Consider the following 21,249-nt stretch of genomic DNA (forward strand, 5'->3'; position numbering starts at 1 on the left):
CTCAGAGTGCTTTTTTCTTCTTTATAAGTGGAATGTTTAGGGAGGTATATAACTTGGGACAGAGGTATTTAAACTTGGTTTGAAATAACCCAGACCTTTCTGTCTGTTACCAAGAGTTTTAGCTTCTGGGCACCTTTCTCACTCAAGGTTTCTTCCCCAGGCTTAACACTCTAGATTTCTAGAGCACTGCACCAGTGTACTGCTAGTTCTACAGTGTCCACACACATTAAATGACCAAGTCTCTCACAAACCCCTGAACAATCTCCCTTGTTCAGTTACCATACAAAATCAATCTCTCTCTCAGCTACATTCTGTCCAACCTCTCTCTCCCAACGCCCAGCACCAACTCCCTCTCTGTCACCAACTGTCCTTATTTAAATCCCTCCCTGAGCACTCCATGCTTGGTTGCTATGGCAACTCTTGCTCACACACTCTCCATCACTCTCTCTCCAGCTTCTGCATGTATGTTTCATCACAGGGCCATTACCTTCTCTGGATAGTAAAGGGTTTGGAGAGGAGGGGAGAAGTTTTCTTCACCCTTTCGCCACACATCCATCTTCTTCGGTCATTACTCACACTCTCACATGCTGGCTGTGCTTCTTCCCCAGGCATCTTCTGGGCCACTGGGAAGGAACGCATGGTAGCCTCCTTGCATTCTCCAGCTTGCAAAGTGCGTGCTTCGAGCTGGCAGGATGCTCAGAGAGAAAGGAAGCATCCCGCCAGCAGGAAGCAGGTTCTTCACCCTGCAGAGACTGAATGAGGGAGCCTCTGAACATTTCTTCCCAGTCAGCCAGGAAGACGCATGGCGGGGAGGAATGTGGCCAGTGCACAAGAGTGCTCTGCCACTGAACTACAGTCCTCCCACCATGCTGAGGCTGAAGCTAATCTGGAAGTTGTACTTTCTGTTCCAGAAACTGTTCTCCTGGTGTGGGGTCATGCTAAGGTTCTCTCTCCATTTGTATGTTCCGGAGTTGACCCCTGGCATTGCAAATGGCTTCTGGGGCTGTGCCCTGATAAGTCTGAATGATATTAAACCCAGGTGTGTTCCATCTTAACACTTCTTTCCAAGATGAGATAATGTCCTTTCCTGCGTTCACTGTTTTAAGAACATATAATGTCACAGCAGACTTAGTCCTGCATCTGCATTGTCTGTCAACATTCTTTGGCTAACACCTTCCCCTGGACCAGTTATTCTGTAAACAGAATAATTTTTTGAAAAAGAGGCTTCCAAATATCCCCCCCCCATTGCTTGACCTGGGATAAACCCCAGATTTCCAGAGGAATGGGGGATGCTGCAATGTTTCCTATCTTAAAAGGAAAACCTCTGTTTTTCCATAGAATGAACTGGTACACAATGATCTCTCCATTGCAAAAAGCTGGAAATGCTTGTCCTCGAATTCATAATCATAATCGTAATAATAAAAAAGGGGAAATGCATCCCCCAACGTCCTTCCATTGGGTTTGGCAGCAATTTTAACAGTCTTTTTTCCTTAGGGAGAAGCATTCAGCATATCACTGCAGAAAATAGTTTTATGCTGATTTCATGCTATCAATCCATCACCACTTGCTTATGCCTGCATCTTGGATTTTCCTTCAAGTCTCTCAAGATGACTGCCAATCCCTCCCAGCCCTTACAGTCATACTAGATGGTATGTAGCAGGAGATGCATGAACAATCTCTCCCAACACCCTCTGCTTTAAAAAAAACAAAACCTAAAAAGTGTTACAGGTAGGCTTGCCGTTTAATATTCTCTCTCTACATCCTCTATCAACTAATACTTATACGTATTAGTATCTACTAAGGCATGCCATTAAGTGGTGTAAAAAAGCCCTGAAGCAGCCCATGTCCAACACAGCAGAAGGGCCTCCCCATCACTCCTTTTGGATGGGCTCCCTCCTCTCTCGTTCACTCAAGAGAGGAAAGAGCCCATTTAGGCTTACTGCTACAGGGGCCAGCTAGGAAGTGGCGGCAGCGGAAGGAGAAAAGCAGATGTGCAGGGAGTCCAGGGGTGTCCTTAGAGAACCCTGGTGGGGTACAGGGCCTGGGGCAAATCAGCCAGTGCAGGGCCCCCTTCCAGGTAATGTTAACGGCAGCCACAAGAATGGGGCCCTGCCCTAAGGCCAGTCCTGGTGGGGACTGTGGTCTTTGTGAAGCCACTGTGGAGGTAGCAAGTGAGTGGGGTCAGTAGGTGAGGGGCCCTTGGCAGACCCTGTTCTTGGGGTGAGTGGGAGCCCAGGCAGCCCATGTTCTTTGAACATATCCAGAGGAGAGCTGGTCTTGTGGTAGCAAGCATGACTTGTCCCCTTAGCTAAGCAGGGTCCACCCTGGTTGCATATGAAAGAGAGACTAGAAGTGTGAGCACTGCAAGATATTCCCCTCAGGGGATGGAGCTGCTCTGGGAAGAGCATCTAGGTTCCAAGTTCCTTCCCTGGCATCTCCAAGATAGGGCTGAGAGAGATTCCTGCCTGCAACCTTGAAGAAGCCACTGCCAGTCTGTGTAGACAATACTGAGCTAGATAGACCAATGGTCTGACTCAGTATAGGGCAGCTTCCTGTGCCACCCAATTACAGATACACCCCTGATGCCATTCTTTTTCATGCACATGAAAGCGTATAAGGAGAGCAGGGAGACACGGTGTAGCTGCCATCCACTACCCCTTCATGTCTCGTATCCTAAGGTTTAGTGTTGCCCTCTGTGACAACACGATAGCACTGTGGGGGTGGGGTGGGGGGCTATTACGTTTTCCTGGGGATCAACAATGGGGTGATGCTCCAATGAGCAGTTTTTGTTTGCTTGTCTGTTTTTTTGCACTGCTAGCATATCATCAGAATGGACACAGAGTAAGGCCTTTCCGTTTGGGTCAGCTTTGGGGAATGTGAGTTGAGCTAGTAGGCCAAGAGTTTACTCTGTTCCTTTCTCTCTGAGCATCCTGCCAGCACGAAGCAAGCACTTGGCAGGCTGGAGAGGGCAAGTGGGCTGCCATGCGTTCCTTCCCAGTGGCCCGGAAGACACGGGGGAGAAGCACAGCCAGCATGGGAGAGTGCAAGTAATCACCAAACAAAGTGGAAAGGTGTGAGATGCTTGATATTCCCCGACACCGCCATTAATGATTGTTGCTTGCTCGGGGTATTTAGGCAATAGAACCAAGCCAACAAACAAATAATAAATTTATATTATGCTGTCTGCCAGACAGGTCAGTCAACTACATCCCCATAGGTTATTTTCATGTTGTTCTTTGTCCTTTTTTCCACAAAGGTCATAAAACATTTCTACAAGTGTTTTTCTTTTTAAAAACGAATAGGTTTGTTTTCTTTATGGGTTGGGTTTTTTGTTTGGGTACAATACAGAACACTTATTTATGGCTGATATTGTAGCAAGTTCAGCCTGCTGTTTGAGTTGTCATAAAACACCCAACGGTTATGACTTAAATGTATAACCTTGGCATCTTCTGGACAGGTTTATTCTCTTCTGACGATTTATGGTCTCAAGTAGGAATTTTCGTTTTCACCAGCTTTGGGCTTGTGCACTTAATGTTATCTATTTAACTGGCTCTTTTGTGATGCATCTCAAACAATGGAAGGACAGAATGTACAAGGGACAGAAGGGTTTAATGCACGGGGTATCCATCCTCTCTTGCTCACAGATGGAATTAATATAAACCAGCTCCATGAAAAGCCAAATGTTCCCAAATGTTGCTGGACTACAACTCCCACCATCTCCAGCCACAATGGCCTTTGTGGCTGGGGGTGATGGGAGTTCTGCTGCTGCTGCTACTACTACTACTACTACTATGCCACTCTTCAATTAAAGTTCTCAAAGTGGTTTACATAGAAATATAAACAATACATAATTATTCAAGATGGTCCCCTATCCCCGAAGGGCTCGCAGTCTAAAAAGAAACATAAGGCAGTTACCAGCAACAGCCACTGGAAGGATGCTGTGCGAGGGCTGGATAGGGCCCGTTGCTCTCTCCCTACTAAATTTAAGAGAATCACCACTTCGCTTTGCTCAGTTTGTAGTCTAACAACATCTGGGGACCCAAATTTGAGAACCCCTAAAGTACGGTGTTAGAAATGACTTTTTAAGAAAGACCTATGGCTTGTACAAAGGGTTGCCTGGACAGTCCAGGAAGCAGACATCTAAGATGTAGGAAAGTCAGACAGTCTAAGATGTAGGAAAAGTATTGTCCTGGATACAAAATGGCCAGGAATTTAAGTGGGGAAATTGCTTTAATGAACATTATCCATGTTTCTGGTGTTTCTCTCCAGCCTGTACAGCACAAGTTTCCTGCTGTCTTCCACAACACGCAGCCTCTCCAATTTGTTTGTTTTCTAAACTGCTTTTCTACTTACAGGCTCAAAGTGGTGCACAAGTCAAAAACACATTTATAAAATGCAATAAAAGAACCATCACCACATCCCATGGCAGAGAATTCCATAGATTAATTAGGCATTGTGTAGAAAAAGTACTTCCTTTTGCTGGTCCTAAATTTCCTGGTTCTAGTGTTGTGAGGGAGGGAGAAAAGTGCTACTCACTGGGCAAGGGTACAAACTCCACAGCTGATGCGCTTGCGATTTTACCAGTGTCCAGTTCCACTCGGTCATATTCATAGATGGTTCGACGGTGGGATTCTGTAATAAATACAGTAGGAACAGGAATACTACATCAGGGCAAATCTCCACCCTCTGTTTTTTTTGGGGGGTGTAGTCATGCCATGCTCCCACCAACCTGTTCACAATTAAACATTAATGTGCACCCAGGAGTCCCACCTGTGGCATTCATCAAGTGATTACAAGGAGCATTTCAGCCAAGCCAAACTACCTACGGTAGGCTCTCCTAGCAAGTTATATTCCAGTTCCTTCCAACAGACACACTTGTTCTGGTCATTTCCCCCTGTGCTTATTATTGTAGGGAGGGGGTTTTTCTATCCAAGTATGTAACTTCCTTAATCAACCTTTAAAAGTTTTTAGAGCTTAAATGTCTGTTTTGAGATACTCTGAATGGGCTTGGTATCTCTCATACATGCTTGCTCTGCTATAATTGGGGACATTGGAATCCCTTCCCTACAACACTTATTGTGAGTAAGGGGCAGTGGAGGAGGCAGTATAGTTGAAGCCCTGTGGATGACAGGCAACCATAAATTGATTCTTTCTTCTCTGGAATTTACTATTCAAGATAAGAGCAGGGCCACTCATCAAGCAGACAGGATCCAAGGATCCAGCACTGTCTGGACACTGTCTCTATCACAGCCCCTAGGATAGTTATCATAAGGTTGATATGGAATTTGTACGGCTCTCTTTCTTCCCTGGAGCTCTTAGAACTGCCATTTGGCTGGAGCTGGAGCACTCCAGTGGAATGGTTTTGGCAAATATTGAACATACCAAAATGTTTGCTTCAGTCTGGGTCTGCACATGCAACAGAATACAGCATAGAAGATATAAAGCAAGCATAGCAGGCAAAGGGATTTGCAGCAGGTTGGGTTTTTTTTTCTTCTTTTTAACATGGCGGGTTATTTAAAAGTGGTATCTCCCACCAGTAGTCTGAAATGGTACATTCCATTCTACCATTTCACTCCCAGTGAAGCTGAATGCAGTGAGAATAAGGTGGTTGCATGAAATGTACCATTTCAGACAACTGATGGAAGATACCACTTTTAATTATTCACCGGGGGGGGGGAAGAGAGAGGGACACCTCCCTGCAAATAGAAAACTATCATCCAGTCCTTTGTCTACTGTGCTGATTTTTTGTTTTCAGGGAGTTTTTAACATAGGAAAACAGTAACAAAAATCTGATTTCTCACCTACAGTCTGAAGTGCTACAGTCAATTCTACTACTGCCACATGGGTGTATGTAGACCATCCCACAGTGCAAAGCATTCCTCTATGTACCTGGAAGTTACACCTTGCCATCTAAAACACCTTGTACTGCATTTCAATCAAGCAGTTGTACAGTCATGATCAAATCAGTATTTAAACACTTTTTTTAAAAAAACAGTTCTAATTAACTTACAGCTGTGCTTTCTGTGTCTCCCCAGTTTATCTCCTCCCTCCTTCCTATCAGCTCAGACTCACCAGGTACGTCAGGGGAGGAGCTGAGGATCATGAAAGCATCAGAGAGGCCGGCCTTGACAGGGTGTTGTGCATCACTAATTTCCAGGACCGACATGGGGATCTGGAACCAGGAAAGTTGCGAAGGCTTAGAAAATGCCACCGTTACTGGAGTTAAATAAGGATCATGACAATCTTCCGCTTCTCCCCACTCTCTGAGGGTCCCTCGTCTTAAAAGACTTGGACTCTGATGGATGCTTGAGCGGGGCAGAAGCGGCCCTTTCATCAGGCGAGGTAAGGTGGTCATCTTAAGCAGCAGATTGTTGGGGTGCCAGTGGGGTGACAAGATGCTGGCAGTGCTCCCCACTACCTCCAAGAAAAAAAGGAGGTTTTCAGAGGTGGGGGGGAGCAACATTTGGTGCCCTGCGTCAGGCGCACCGAAGTCTTGGGCTCTCACTGGAGGGAGGAAATGCCAAGGAACTAGAAACCCATCCTGCCTTTAATTTGAGACCACAAACTTGGTCCACTCACCTTCTTGTAGCCAAAGACGACCCTGCCATCTTTGTGCAGAGCTGCCTGGAAGATGAAACAGCCTCTGTCTTCTTTCCCCTCTAGATACACTTGGTCCCACTGAACCACAAAGACTGTCCCTGTGTGGGGAGAGAAGACAGAGCAGGAAAGTGAAGTGGGAAGATAGCAGCATGAAATGAAGTTCACCTGTGTTCTGCCCCAGGGTGCTAGTGTGGAGGCCTGGAACTTGTATCTTGTATTATCATTCACAGTCCCATGGAAGGGACCCAAAAACCATCTGGGCCAAACCTCACCACCAGCCAAGGACACCGACGGATCAGCCTATGCTGTCTAACACAGAGCCACACAGTGCAGACAGTAGGTACAGCACAGAACCATGGGTGCCTGCACGGCAAAGAAGCTCCAGGTACCTCAAGGACGTGAGCCAAGCAAGACACTATATGCATGCACATGGAGTCACGAGTCAATCTGATCTGGTGAAAATTCCTTCCCAACCCCAAGTATGGTTCTCAGTCAAACCCTGAGCAGGACACCTCCACAGAGAATTTGACTGAGGCTGGGACTACTTTTTCTTGCTTGCCAAAGTGTACTTCTAAACATATGCAGAGTGTGTTCCATTTACTATGAAGTCACTACATGTACTCCAAAGTGGTCACTACAAAAGCAGCCAAGGCTTTCCCACTGTCCCCTATGAAATGCCTTGTACCCCTGGCTCAGTGTGGCTTATATTATTTTTACAGGCATCTACTTGTACATATATGTTGTTCTAAGTAGCTGCATAAAATAATCTATTATTTGGCAGCAAGAAAACTTTAAAAAAAAATCTAGGAGAGCAAACCAAAGCAAAACAAAACTGCAGTAACTCTACAAAAAGCATCAGTCTAGACTAGATAAGCTGGTAACCCTGGTAACAATCATCCCAACCATACCACTAGCACGCATGCTCACACACCATGCAGTAACTGTGGTAACCAGTCCTCAGTCATCCAGCCACACACACTAACAACCAAGTCATAGTCAAATCGCAGTTATATACTTTTGATCCTTATACTAACTGCTTTGATGACTAGGCTGCGAACCACACACTGCCTACAACTGCAAAGACGATCTTAAAAACATTTATGTCATGTCATCTTAAAGGAAGTTAAGTGTGGACAAACTATATATTTACCCTGGCAACATTCAGATCCGTTAGTCATGAATAAGCACCATTGAAATCTATGGAACTCTTCTCACCATCAGTGAGAAGAGCTCCTCCGGGGTCTGCAGGGAGAGTGGGTTTGCCTGACCTGTTGGGAATTCTCTTTGGTAAAAGAAACCCTTTTTCATTATAGCAGAGTGCACAGAGGCACAATACAGCGGAATTTGGTTAGGCATGTGTGTATGCTGAGAGTAAAATTACTTGGAGTCAGTTCATAGTTTCAAATCAATATAAGGAGTATTTATTCTAGAACTCCATTCTAAATAGGAAAGTGAAGAGATAGGATCTCTAATCTATCTATCTAGCTGGATGCACACGGATGCATCTCTGCACACATGATGCAGGGAGAGAGGACCTTGCATGTTGCAAGGGAGAAGGAAGGGAAGAGGAAGTGGCCAGGCAGGCAGGAAGGAAGCCCTGAGATTAGCAATCTACATATCAAAGTGATAGTGTCAAGAGTAGTAGAGAAGGGATGACCAATGCCTTGACCCTCTAGCCCTCTGACTCACTAGTCTGTCCTCCTATGTCATTGAGACAAGAGCCAGCACATAGTCCTTCACTTCCAACACAACACTCCCCGATGATCACTCATCCATCCCTGGGTGGGCAAATCACCCGCCCAGACAAGTGGCGGCTCTCCTGGGAAGAGAACTGGTCTAAGCAGGGTCCGGCCTGGTTGCATTTGAAAGGGTGACTAGAAGTGTGAGCACTGTAAGATATTCCCCTCAGGGGATGGAGCTGCTCTGGGAACAGCATCTTGGTTCCAAGTTCCCTCCCTGGCATCTCCAAGATAGGGCTGAGATAAATCCCTGCTGCAACCTTGGAGAAGCTGCTATCAGTCTGTGTAGACAATACTGATCTAGATGGACCTATGGTCTGATTCAGTACATAGCAGCTTCCTATGTTCCTGCAGTTTGACCTCGGCTTGCCTGGCAGCTCTGGGGGTTGGGTTCAGGGAAGTGCCACCATGTGGCACCCCAATAATGCACCGTGCAAGTACGCAGTGCATTACTAGGATCTCCCGCCCAAGTGTGCCTGCCGCGGCTGAAAGCAGCCACTGCAGACACACGATCAATTATCACTCCCTTAACCTCATTTTAACTAGGAGGCTACATAAGTGGGTTTGCTGCCATCGGATCGGGCACAATCCCAGTGGTACACACGAGCGTGCAAAAACGGGCTAGGCTCCCTAACCCAGTTTTGCACGCTTGTGTAAATAGCCTCAATGAGTAACCAAGCTCCCATCCATTTCAATGGGACTTAGTCATAACTAACTTAGTTTGAATGTTGTCCTCTGACTCCAACCATCTTCCAATACTGAACCTCCACCAAACAGATCTTGAGCAGGGAAAAAATAAAATAAAATTCCACACCAATAAAAGACAGATTCTGTGACCTGCATATGTGGGAGGGTTTTGTTTTGTTTTTTGGATGAGGGCAAGGGGAATGTAAGGAGAGTCCTGCTGGGTCAAAGGAAGTCCAGGGCTGCAAAACTGTGGCCCTCCAGTTGTTTTGGACTACAGTTCCCATCATCCCTGACTATTGGCCATTATGGCTGGAATGATGGGAGTTGTAGTCCAATAACAGCTAGAGGGCCCAAGTTGTTGATCTAGTTCAATACCCATTTCCCACAATAGCCAGCTTTGGGAAGCCCATGCATACAAACGAGAAAGGAGAAATGAAATGCTCCCAAGGATATGTTCAAGTCTGCATACAGTGTATGTGTGGTGAAATTGGTCAAGTGTATGAATATAAGGGGGAAGGATCTCGGGAGGTTCTCACCATTGTCGAAATATTTGATGGTGGAATTGCGGGAGTAGCTAGGGTTGAAGTTCGCCATCAGAGGGGCAACATATTGTGTGGCTGTCAGCATCCGATGAATTACATCCCCCATGAAGATGAAACCTGGCAAGAGACCAATGAAGATGGAGCAAGCCAGATTACAGTTATATTATATCACCATTGTTCCCCTTAGGGCATTTAGAACCATATACAACCTCATTGCCTTCTCTCCCAGGCTTCCTAAGAATCCCGGTATCACAGCCCACCACCTAACCTCCAGATCAAATAAGTCAGTGTCTCGTTTAGGGGCAGCTTGGGGATATAATCATTAAGCTAACCATATGGCTCTAGCCAATAAACCTAGGAAACAAGAAATGTTTCAAGGCTTGATATTGTATCCAAACCTACAGACTACAGGACCACAGGAAGATCAGTCCAGTTGCTGAGCTGGACTTGGATTGCAACAGTCAACAGCCAGATTATTAGAGTGACCTCCCCACAGATGGATTATAGATGTTGCCAAAAGTGAGTGCCAGAGGAGGGTTAGTTAGCTGATCAAAAGGGAGCTGGGCAGAACCAGAATAGATGCTGAGGATAAACCTGGTCAGTTTCAAAATGAAGTGACCCCTGCTTGCTTTGGGACCTGCCCATCTTTGTGAGATAGGAGTCGTATTCACACATTATGTTAGAAACTCATACAGTCTGTGTACAATGTACACAGGTACAGTTCTGTACACAGATAAGTTATTTGCATGTTATATTGAACGCAGGTGCAGCAGACACTTCCTATCTGTACCCTGCATTTCTGTGGGCCTGCACCCAGGTTCACCTTTGAAATTGATGTAGACACAGTCATTCACACAAAAACATGCACATGTGTAAAAACATCTGTATGAAAGTACAACATAATGTCTGAAGAGGGCTGGGGTGTTAGCTGACCCTAAATATTACATATGTAATTCCTCTCTATATTGGCACTGGCGGTGCACAGCCCATAGGCTACCTTGCATCTTTTATGGGGGGGGGTGCAGTTTAGCTGCCAGCCTCCCCTGCCTCTAAGTTTCTTGAAGCATCTGGAAGGGAGATATTGAAGATCTGAGCATATAAGTGAGGAAGAGTCCTCCTCTCACTAATATATTCCAGTCATTCTCATCTTGCCTTCCTAGCAGGGTTGTCAAGCTGGAAGAAAACCCAGACTAGGACATATCAGTGAGAGGAATACATCCTCTTACCTATCTCCTTCAACATCATAAATTCACTTTCATATCTCCTTTATCATCCCTTTCTGTTACCCTTTTTAAGAAAGGGGGAAGTGGTAGCTCGTCTTTCTCACAGGCAACTATGGGGTGAGTTGTAGAGAAAGATGGGCCTTATATTTCTGGCCCTCATTCAACGAGGCCCATTCAAGGCTTTAGGGTAAAGGAATGGAGATGACACAGAGGCCATGTATTTGAACTGTTAGTAAAGTGTTATTTCTGAAGCCTTTATTTCATCTGTAGTACTACCCAGCAGTATTTTCTACAATCTTTGCAAAACAGCAAACCTTATACCCAATGTGGTACCTGTTGAGGCTCACCTCCTGTTGCTATGGTGACCTGCCGCAGGTAATGCCCATAGAAGGGGAAGTCAAATGACAGGATGACTCTCTGTGGGAGGATAGATGGGAACAACAGTATGAAGGCAGCAGTGCTAGGTGATGTGTCAATCAAATTCATATTCACAGATTTTCAAGAGGCTTAAGATCAAATGGCAGTTTGGGTTGGATACTACTACTACTATTTATATGCTGCTTTTCAACAAAGTTTCCAAAGCAGTTTACATAGAAAAATAAAGAATTTAAAAAATAAGATGGTTCCTTGTCCCAAAAGAGCTTACAATCTAAAAAGCAAACATAAAGTAAACACCAGCAACAGCCACTGGTGGGATGCTGTGCTGGGGTTGGATAGGGCCAATTGCTCTTCCCCAGCTAAATATAAGAGAATCGCCGCCTTGAAAGGTGCCTCTTTGCTCAGTTAGCAGGGGATACAGAGATGATTCTGTGCACACTCTGAGCGTCTTCTCACAATCCGTGAGAAGGGCTCTGCCTCCATCGTGGGCTGCAGGGAAGGTGGGTTACATCTACCTTCCCCACAGACAATCCAGGCACTGTTGCTGAGCCTGCTTCCCTCTTGCCCTGACGATTCTCCGTTCACTGAGGCAGCGGGGAGGGTCAGGGGCTGGGATGTGTTGTCCTGGCCCCCAGAAATACCATGTTGCACCGTGTAAGTGCACAGCACATCTTGGAGATCCCCCCTCCCCTCCCTGGGCTCCCCTCAGTCTGGCAGCTACAGCTGCCAGATGATTTTAAAAATGAGGTTAAAAGAGTGCTCGCTCCCTTAAGAATGACTATTTAGGCGGGTTTGCCGCCGTGTCGCCATCGGGATTGGCCCAATCCCGGTGGTTTACATGCATGTGCAAAACAGGGCTGGGCTCCCTTAGCCCGGTTTTGCACGCGCATGTGAACAGCCTCCCTGTGCTAGGAAAAAAAAATCCAAATTATGTGCCCAGTAAAGCCAGTAATTTGGCGAAATTAATCAAATCGAGCATATTTGCTTATATTTTTGTGCTCTGCAGAGATCTAAAGCAACATACCCTGATGGCCACTGGAAATCCTCTCTCAGGCCCTCTTCTAGTCTTTGAAATGTTACCAGATGTTGTGCATACAAGCCGTGCCAGTTAAAGCACAGCTTAAGTTGATGCTGCCTGAGATGGTGCCATGCCACTGCTGGCGATGCCCCTTATGCTGACCATGCCCCTGAAACAAGGGGTTGGGCCAGCCAGACCAGTGCCACCCCATCTTCCTTGCATGCTGCCTCCCATGAAACCCGTGTGGTGCAGTGGTTAGAGTGTTGGACTAGGACCGGGGAGACCTGAGTTCTAATCCCCATCCAGCCATTAAGCTAACTGGGTGTTTCTGGGTCAGTCATGTATCTCTCAGTCTAACCTACCACACAGGGTTGTTGTGAGGATAAACATAACCATGTACATCTGGGCACAAATTCATCTGGGCTCCTTTGAGGAACAGCGGGATATCAAGGTAAAAATTAAATTACAAATTAAGTACTGCACATTTGAGTTCACAAAAAAGAACAACAAAAGTAAATCATTTCCTTAAGCTATGGCATTTCATACTGGGTAGCTATCGTTCTATGGTGCTTCAACCTCCACTCCATCCCACTGTGTGTGTTTTAATTTGAGACTTTGACTAAAAGGGCACTAGGGTCTATTAGACCACAACTAAGGTGAACCAAAGAGGAAAAGGACACGGCATATCCAAGGCACTGAGGGTCTAAATGGCCCCAAACATCAACTAAAAAAATCAACTAAAAAAAATAATGGTAAGAATATACACTAAATATCACAATAAATGCATAATGATAATGCCACAGTTGATAAAGATCTTTCAGTATTTATTTTCTGTTTACCCCTCTATCTAGGAGTTTATGAGCTGGGGAGGAAATCTATGGCTAAGACATTGGAGTTCTGTTGAGATACCACACAGAAAACGGCTGTTTGGCAACATTACAGCAGTTTTACAAAAGCAGCTTTATAACGCTGTAGCAGTTAAGATAAGATGGTGTTCAGTATTGATTTGCTGGTCACACCTCTGGGGAGTTGAAAATAATTGATATGAATAACTAGTTTGCAACACAATAGCTGTTTTGTATTATGCTGATACAGCAATGAAAGTTAGATGCTACCCTTTCAGTACTGATTTCTTTGTCATCAGAAGATAAAGAAGGGCACATCTCCAAAAAACATGTGACCAGTAAAACATCAGGAAGGTCATTTCTGGAAGAGTGAGGCTAAAAAGGTAACTTACAGGAAAATCAAAAACTGGTGGTGGTGGGGGGGGTGGGGGTGGGGTACTACCTCTAGGAGAGCCGTAACTAAAGGAAGGATGCTTTTACATTAGATGCCCTTCTCCATGATTCCTATAATCTTTGTTCACAAGTAAGTCCCATTCCGTAGGACTGGTTCACTCAATTTTATTACTTTGACCAGGGGTGGAGGATTCTATATATTTAATTCTCATAGACGTGCCATTGGGGATGTGTGGCGGAACTCTCGTGAGAGTGGCGTCACCACTCACAAGAGTTCCTGACTTTGGGCGGGCAGTGAGGAGGCGGCCAGCTGGCGGGTAAAGCCACACTGGCCTGAGGAGGCAGCCGGCAGGAGGAGGTGGTAGCAGGCCGGCTGGAGGAGAATGAAATGGGGCTGAAGTGGGGGGAAGAGGCGGGAGCCGGTGGGAGGAGGTGGCCAGCCGGCCGGCCGACTGGAGGAGGAGGTGGCCGGCCAGCAGCTGACAGGCGCCAGGGCCAAACCAGAGGCGCAGATGCTCTGAGCCCGGGCCAACTAGTTAGTTGTTAATTGCCCCTTTAACAGTCTCTCTGAATTGCTCCAGTGTCAGTTTCTGTTCCTGTGGGGGAGGCAAAGCTTTAATTATTGATTTCTTCTCATTATTCTTATTCGTATGGTGAATAGTGCTACTTTGCTACTTTTAAAAGGAGGAAAGAAATGAGGATAAATCTGTAGTTAAAGCCTCCCCTCTGAGGGAACAGATACTGACACTGAGGCAATTACATTAAACTATCCATGGAGCAATTAAGGAACACTTCACTAATCCCCCAATCCCGATCAATAGGATGCAATACAATGAGTGGAACCTGCAAACTGGGACTGTCCACACTGGACAGGCTGGTGCTGCAATTTAATTACAAAAGAATCACTACAAGCAGGACTGAGAAACCATGGGAAGGCAACACACACAAAAACAGGAGAATGCAACAATTTGATAACAGTGGCTGACATCCTCACTAATGAAGCACCAGTACAACAGTGTTGTGTTCCAGACTAAGGATCCAGACTAAAAAAATGATCTCTCCTTCCTTCCACATCTACCTGGGCCACCCAAAAATATGTCTCTAAGCCTCAGGAACATATTTTCGGGTGGTGCAGGCCAGTGTTCCCTCTAACAGGGATTCCCAGATGTTCACTACAACTCCCATAATCCCCAAGCAAAAGCCATTGCAGCTAGGGATTCTGGGAGTTGTAGTCAACAACATCTGGGAATCCCTGTTAGAGGGAACACTGGCGCAGGCAGCTGCAGAAGGAAGGAGAGATAATTTTTCCTTCATCTGGAACGCAATACTGTTGCATAGGCACTTTGTTAGTCAGGAAGTCAGCCAGTCTCATATAAATGCTGCATAAAGGATAGCTACTCCAGAGAAAAGGACTAGAGTGGAAGTGACCAAAAATGGGGTTAGGAAGATTAGGAAGTCAACAAATTGGAATTCAACCAAAATGATGGAGGGGCAGGATGGAACCAGGGAAGTACCACCTCCAACAGAGTTTGTTGAATACAATGGCAGAGTTCACCAGCTGAAGATTACCTTTTTAAAGTATGCAATTAACATAACATTGTTGTAACATTATTGTTATGCATAGTTTTTAATCATTATCTGTGTTTCTAAAATATATAGCTAGGGTATTTTGTCACAGAGTACCTTTGGTATGCAGTATGCTTAAACTGTTAAGGATCTCAAGATGAGGACTCTGGCAGTCAGGGGCATAGTTAGGAGGGGGCCCATGTTCATCCCTCTCCCCAGTGGCCCCTCAGAGTGAGGGAGATAATGAAGAAAATAGGGAGGGGTGGAGCTGGGGGGCTTTCAGGGGCTGGAGGTCCAGGTTCTTTGAACCCATCTGCTCAATTATAGCTACACCCCTGCTGGCAGTGGACCCAAGTATTTTATTTCCTGAATCTCTAGGGCAGGTTGTCAACAGAGGGGACACCTCTGTCATTATCTCTCCTATTCTATAGTGCCACTGTCTGCTGCTGTTGGCCAGATAGCATACTGCAGCCTTCAGGCCAAGAAATATCAAGTGTGCTGAGGAGCCAATTGTTGCAGAGTGTGTTCTGTGTACGCAGAATTACAGAGCAAACACCAGTGAAAGGTTTTTGAGATAACTTTACTTGGGAGAGAAAGGCACTAAGAGGTCAGTACAGAACTTGCTGACTCATACATGAAAGAAACAGGAACAAACAAGAACAGGAAGGAGAACAAAAACTCCTAGCTAGCCCAAACAATACAGAGGAAACTATAGTGCCCCCTCTGGCTTTGTAGTAGATTGCATGCAAACTATACAGCAAGCTAAGCTGCAGCTGCTGCATATCCCAACACCAATGAGGTCATGCCTGGCCTTATTTAATGCCTGTCTCTGGCCTGGCTCCTCAGCCTGAGCAACTTGAGTTATTACAGACCACCTACAAGCATTGCCTGGACCGGTAGAACAGCTAGCCAGACCCCAGAACCACCAGTTCTGGGGGTTATTAACACTGTGTGGATGATATATAGTTATACCCCCATACCATAAGCTTAGTCATAGTAGAACTGATACAAGTGAGAATTCTAAAGCTTTGTTCTTAGCACTGCAGTAACCTCTTCTGACCACTAGAGGCGTGATGAGATGTGAATAGGTCTGTCTTGGTCAGTTAGAGTCAGAACTGTTCTGTTGTTGAAGGCTAATGTCTGTTTGGGTATCTTTTTCTTTCTTTTTTTTAACTCAACCTACTGTCCAGATAATCTCTTGGGCTAAACTGCTTTACCACCAGAGCACACTCTGCTGTGTGAGGACTTTGATATTACACCCATAGCCATAATAAAGCAGGGTGAGGCATTTGTACAAGGGCTGCTCACAGAGAGGGGCCATTGATTGGGTGATAGCTCAGTCGTTGCTCTCCGATTCCCACCTCCCCAACTCCTGGCATGCCATTTGCTCCTGATCGGAGGTCTCATCTCGGCTTCAAGCCAGATTAGTTCTCTGTAAGGGGCAGTGAGGAGTGTCAGCATCTTTCCCTCTTCCTCTCCTTGTGACTGGCTGGTTAGGTTCGCCTCCCTCAGCCGAACAGATAGGCTCAGCAGAGAGGAAAATGCTGGCAGATATTCAGTGAGAGCATCTCTCTCGGTGCTGAGCCAGTGAGCTGGGCCTAGGGAAGGGTGTGCTAAGCCTGAGCACCTAATCAGCCAGTGACAGGGAAAGGAGGGTGGCAGGGTCAAGCCAGGGGTAAGCTGTGGAGCCCTGGCCACCAGGCTCCAGAGCACAGGAAGTGGAAGGAAGCCGCAGCAGAGTTTGCATTTTGTTTGCCAGTAAAGATACGGAGGTGTGGAGGGGAATGAGAAGAAGATGGGGGGGGGGCAACTTCACTTGTCCTAGCACCCACTCCAACTTCACAATGCCCCTGCCCCATATTACAAATTAAGCTACAACAACATGATAATAGTATCTTTGCAAATAGGTCAACACCTCTTATTGGGTGTGTGTGTGTGTGTGTGTGTGTGTTTAACTTAACTTGATTTCACTGAGGCTTATATGACACCCAATATCTCACTAGTAAAGAGCTTTTTCCAAACCCAGCAGAGTCTAAAACATGTGAAACTGAGCTGAAACAGTCTTTTAAAGTTTTTCCACTTTCATTATTGTTGAAAAACACCACTCCTATCTGGTGAGCTTTTGTCAGCTCCCATGACATTTCATCTATTTTTCAAGCAAGCGCTAGATACTAATTGTAGCTCACACAGAACCATGCCAAAGCCCCCCAGAGCAGATGGAAGAGAAAACTGACACTAAACAAGTTGTTCTGGTAAGAACTGATCTACCTACTTTCCTTTCACTATCCCGTGGCGCAGCAGGAAAATGCTTGACTAACAAGCAGAAAGTTGCCGGTTTGAATCCCCGCCGGTACTATATCGGGCAGCAGCAATACTGTGCAGGAGGAGGCAATGGTAAATCCCTCCTGTATTCTGCCAAAGAAAACCACAGGGCTCTGTGAGTGCCAGGAGTCAAAATCGACTTGACGGCACACTTTAACTTACAAATTGACTAATTTTGGACTAAATCAGTTAAGCAGTTCACAAATTTGCCAACTTGCACCATAAATGTTCATGTGTTCGCTATCTTGAATCAGGGTAGATGACATAATCACAAACTATGCCTTTGAGGGGTCCTTATGTACCAAATTTGGTCCAAATCAGTTCCCACTTGCACCTGAAATAATGTGTCCGCCATCTTGAATTGGGTTGAATGAGATAATCACAAATTATGCTATTGAGGTGTTCCTTTGTGTCACTCACGACAACTGCATCAACAGCAGTCCACAAATTAGCCCATGTGTACCTCAAACGTTCACGTATCTACCATCTTGAATCGGGGTGTATGACATTATTACAAACTATGTGTTTGAGCCAACCCTATGTGTCCCTACAGTTGTAGAATTTGTTTCAAATTGGTTAGATGGTCCACAAGTTAGTCCACTTGTGACTCAAACATTTACATATCTGCCATCTTGAGTTGGGGTGGATTACATCATCACAAACTATGTCATTAAGGTGTCCCTATATGTCTCCACAACTGTACCCAATTTGGTTTATATTGGTCCAGGTATTGTGAAGTTGATGGAGGGCAGAAACATACGGATGTGTGTATGTGCACACACACACATGCACATACAGAATGCTGGGTGATCTCATAAGCACTAATATTGATAAACTACTCCTATTGCTGATATATAAGCTGCATAGAACACCAAACTGAGAGTTAGATGTGGCATTCAAGGGCAATTAACTGATTCAGTCCCTACAATATGAGTCAAACAAGGGTGTGTGCTTGCCCCATTATTATATCAACTCAGTACAACATATTGATAAAAAAAAGAGTTCCACCCGCCTAAATTAGCACATATGCATGTCTCACAACTTTAGTATGCCGATGATATGGTTATTCTTTCACAGTCTGCGGTAGGGCTAAGAAGAGCCCTAAAATCCTTTGGGCAATTCTGTGAGGATGAAAAGCTGCTGATGAACTATCAAAAGACGAAAATAATGACCTTTGCCAGTAGAGTTAAGGACAATAGTTGATATATTAATGGCAACAAAATAGATCAGGCACACTGTTTTAACTATGTAGAAATAACTTTCCATTCATCTGGTTGGAGAGATGCACACATAGATTATGCTTCACAAGTAGCATAGAGGAGTGCCTCGGCTAGTCTACCCTACCGTCATACCAAAGGAGGACGATACGTTCCTGTGGTCCTGAAATTATGCAATGCTTCAAGACCAGAATTAATGTTAGAAATCCTCATCATTGAACCAGAATACCAGAGGAGAATATCAAGGTAAGACGTGTTGTCAAGTTGGTGTCTGAGGCAAAAGTAGTGGCGCAGCTACTATATGGTGCACAGTTGTGCCCTTACTTTGCTTTAAGGACCTACCAGGCAGAGGAGATGAAGCATATATTTTATTCCTCCTGTCAGACCATCAGGCCAACGCTACTCATTACGTGGCTAGGTTTTGTGTAATAGCAGTGAATATACAATGGCATCTACTGAGTCATTGACTATGCTACTGTATACTCTTATATATACCGTATAAGTTATATATAAGTTATATTGTTGCTTGTTGTATGGGCCTGGCTTTGTGTTTTTCTTTTTCTTGCTTCTGTACTGGTCAAAGACTGTAAAAAAAATGATCTATCTATCATAAGCTTACTTTCCTTAAGGGAAGTATGCTAATAAAAATGGCTGGCAACACATTTGCAGGCTGCTGACACCAAATGGATAGGAGCAGGTGAAGACGGGAGCTCACCGAGGCTTGCCTGTGTGTATTAGAAAGGATGCCATGAATCTTAACTTGGCTCCTGTTGACTTCCGCCATCTCCACCCAGAGTTCCTTGGCTCGCACTTCACCCAGGCTGTAAATCCGGGATATGTAGTAGCTGTGGTTGTCTTCCTGTGTAGAGAGAAACAGATGTGGTTACTATGGAGACAAGATACAGCCTTTGCCAAAGTGAATTTATTTCCATCAAAATGCCCAGATCAAGAGTGTGTTTATGTCTTTTTCGAGCCACTTTCCACATTCCCTCAGAATGTATCTCTGGTAAGTTAGGGAGAAACTTCTCTATGTGCATGAGGAAAACCTTACAGCCAGTTAGAAGTGGAATCATCCTAATCACTGAAAACCAGTAACAGCTGTTATCAAAAAATTGTTTATTAAGTCCTTTATGGAAATTCTATAATGCAATAGCCAACAACTATAAACAACCTGATTTGTTTTAAGTAAATACTCTCTTGCTATGGATGTAGTGTAGTGTAAAGTTCCCTCCTCCCCCCGCAAAAACTTAGTAAGCACAATCCAGCAGCTCACTCATATCTTTGTTGAGCAATAGAGTGGAAATTAGGCCAAGTCCATATATGCCTGCACATCACTTGATGATTACTGTACATTTCATGGTTGGCAACCAAATGTCAGAACTGATTCCACCGAAAAGCATTGTGTGTGAGGTGAATGTGAGGTGAGAGGAAAGTTCTGTCTGTGATGGTCCATTCACACGTGCAAATCATTACATGAGCCTGATCAGACATTATCTTGAACACTCATACAAGTATGCAACATACACAGGTACTGATCTGTACGCAGGTACAGTTACAGCTGTCCCTTGCCAACTGCGAGGGTTCTGTTCCCTGGAAACCGTCGCAGTTGGTGAATTCGCGGTTGACAAGGCATTGAATGGGAAATGGGGTTAGGGGAATTGTGAGTGCCAAAGTACTTAAAATCCACAAAAAAGTTAAAAATCACCCCTGACCCCTGGAAAATGCCCCCCGACCCCTGGAACAGATCCCCTGACCCCTGGAAATGACCCTGTGACACCAGAAATGACCCCCAACCCCCTAAAATCAGCCCCCAACCTCCCAAATCACCCAACCTCCCAAAACCACCCCTGACCCCTGTAAATGATTCCTGACCCTCGGATTGACCCCGTAACCCCAGAAATCAGACAGAAAAACAGCCTTAATTTTTTTTTAAATTGCACCAACTGTTAATACTCAAGTTGCGGTTGGCAAGGGGGGTGGCAGTTTGCCAGTCGCAGATACTCGGATTTGCGATTGGCAAACCCGCAGTTGGCGAGGGACAACTGTATTCATACATTATGTTGAACACAGCTACTGTATAGCAGTATACTTCCTTTCTTTACCATGCATTTGAGGGGCTTGGCTCCTTAGGTTCACTTGTGTAAAGATGGGTGACTACATGTTATCACTGTAAGACATTCCCCTTAGGGAATGGAGCCACAGCCAGAAGATTCCAGGTTCACTCCCTGGCATCTCCAAGTAGAACTGGGAGAGACTCCTCCTGCCTGAAACCTTGGAGAGCTGCTGCCAGACTGTGTAGACAGTCAGTGATGGACCAATGGCCGGACTGCGTATAAGGCAGCATCCTATGTTATGCACTTGTTGCACAAGAGCAAACATGCTTGCATTAGCACAACACTCGTCTGTAATGATGGCCACTAGCTTGGGTAGCTTTAAAAGGGACATAGGGGGATTCATGGGGGACAGGGCGCTTTCCAGACTAGACCCTACAATGGGGTCAGGACGGATCTCGGAAGTGTGCTTCTACACTTCCTGCGTTGTGACACCGCAGTCCCTACGGGGACAGCAGGGTGCCGTTCACATTTCCAGTGCCTTGTTGCCAATTTAAGTGCTGTGATATAGAGCAAGGACGTCATATATCCGGTGTGAAAAAGTTGCTTTTGGGGGGGTTAGTTGCTGCAAGATTGCTCCCCCTGCTGTTTATGTCCCGGATGCGACT

At 45.4% G+C, this 21,249-nt stretch overlaps 1 protein-coding gene and 1 long non-coding RNA gene across 2 annotated transcripts in view; one reads left to right on the forward strand and one right to left on the reverse strand.

Annotated features, from left to right (window-relative positions):
- Positions 1-21,249, reverse strand: part of PLXDC1 (plexin domain containing 1) — a 92,734-nt gene that overhangs the window by 30,706 nt on the left and 40,779 nt on the right. The window contains exons 3-8 of the mRNA XM_053266001.1: positions 19,246-19,389; positions 11,139-11,208; positions 9,563-9,685; positions 6,580-6,698; positions 6,073-6,172; positions 4,537-4,632 (exon numbers count right to left, since the gene is read on the reverse strand). Coding sequence (XP_053121976.1) covers positions 4,537-4,632; positions 6,073-6,172; positions 6,580-6,698; positions 9,563-9,685; positions 11,139-11,208; positions 19,246-19,389 — 652 coding nt within the window. The remainder of the gene's footprint in view (positions 1-4,536; positions 4,633-6,072; positions 6,173-6,579; positions 6,699-9,562; positions 9,686-11,138; positions 11,209-19,245; positions 19,390-21,249) is intronic.
- Positions 2,973-7,412, forward strand: LOC128331937 (uncharacterized). Its single transcript, XR_008310475.1, has 3 exons — positions 2,973-3,071; positions 6,036-6,342; positions 6,664-7,412. It is a non-coding gene; the product is annotated as an uncharacterized LOC128331937 (long non-coding RNA).

The sequence above is a fragment of the Hemicordylus capensis genome, chromosome 6 (genome assembly GCF_027244095.1).
Source record: "Hemicordylus capensis ecotype Gifberg chromosome 6, rHemCap1.1.pri, whole genome shotgun sequence".
Lineage (NCBI taxonomy): Eukaryota > Metazoa > Chordata > Lepidosauria > Squamata > Cordylidae > Hemicordylus > Hemicordylus capensis.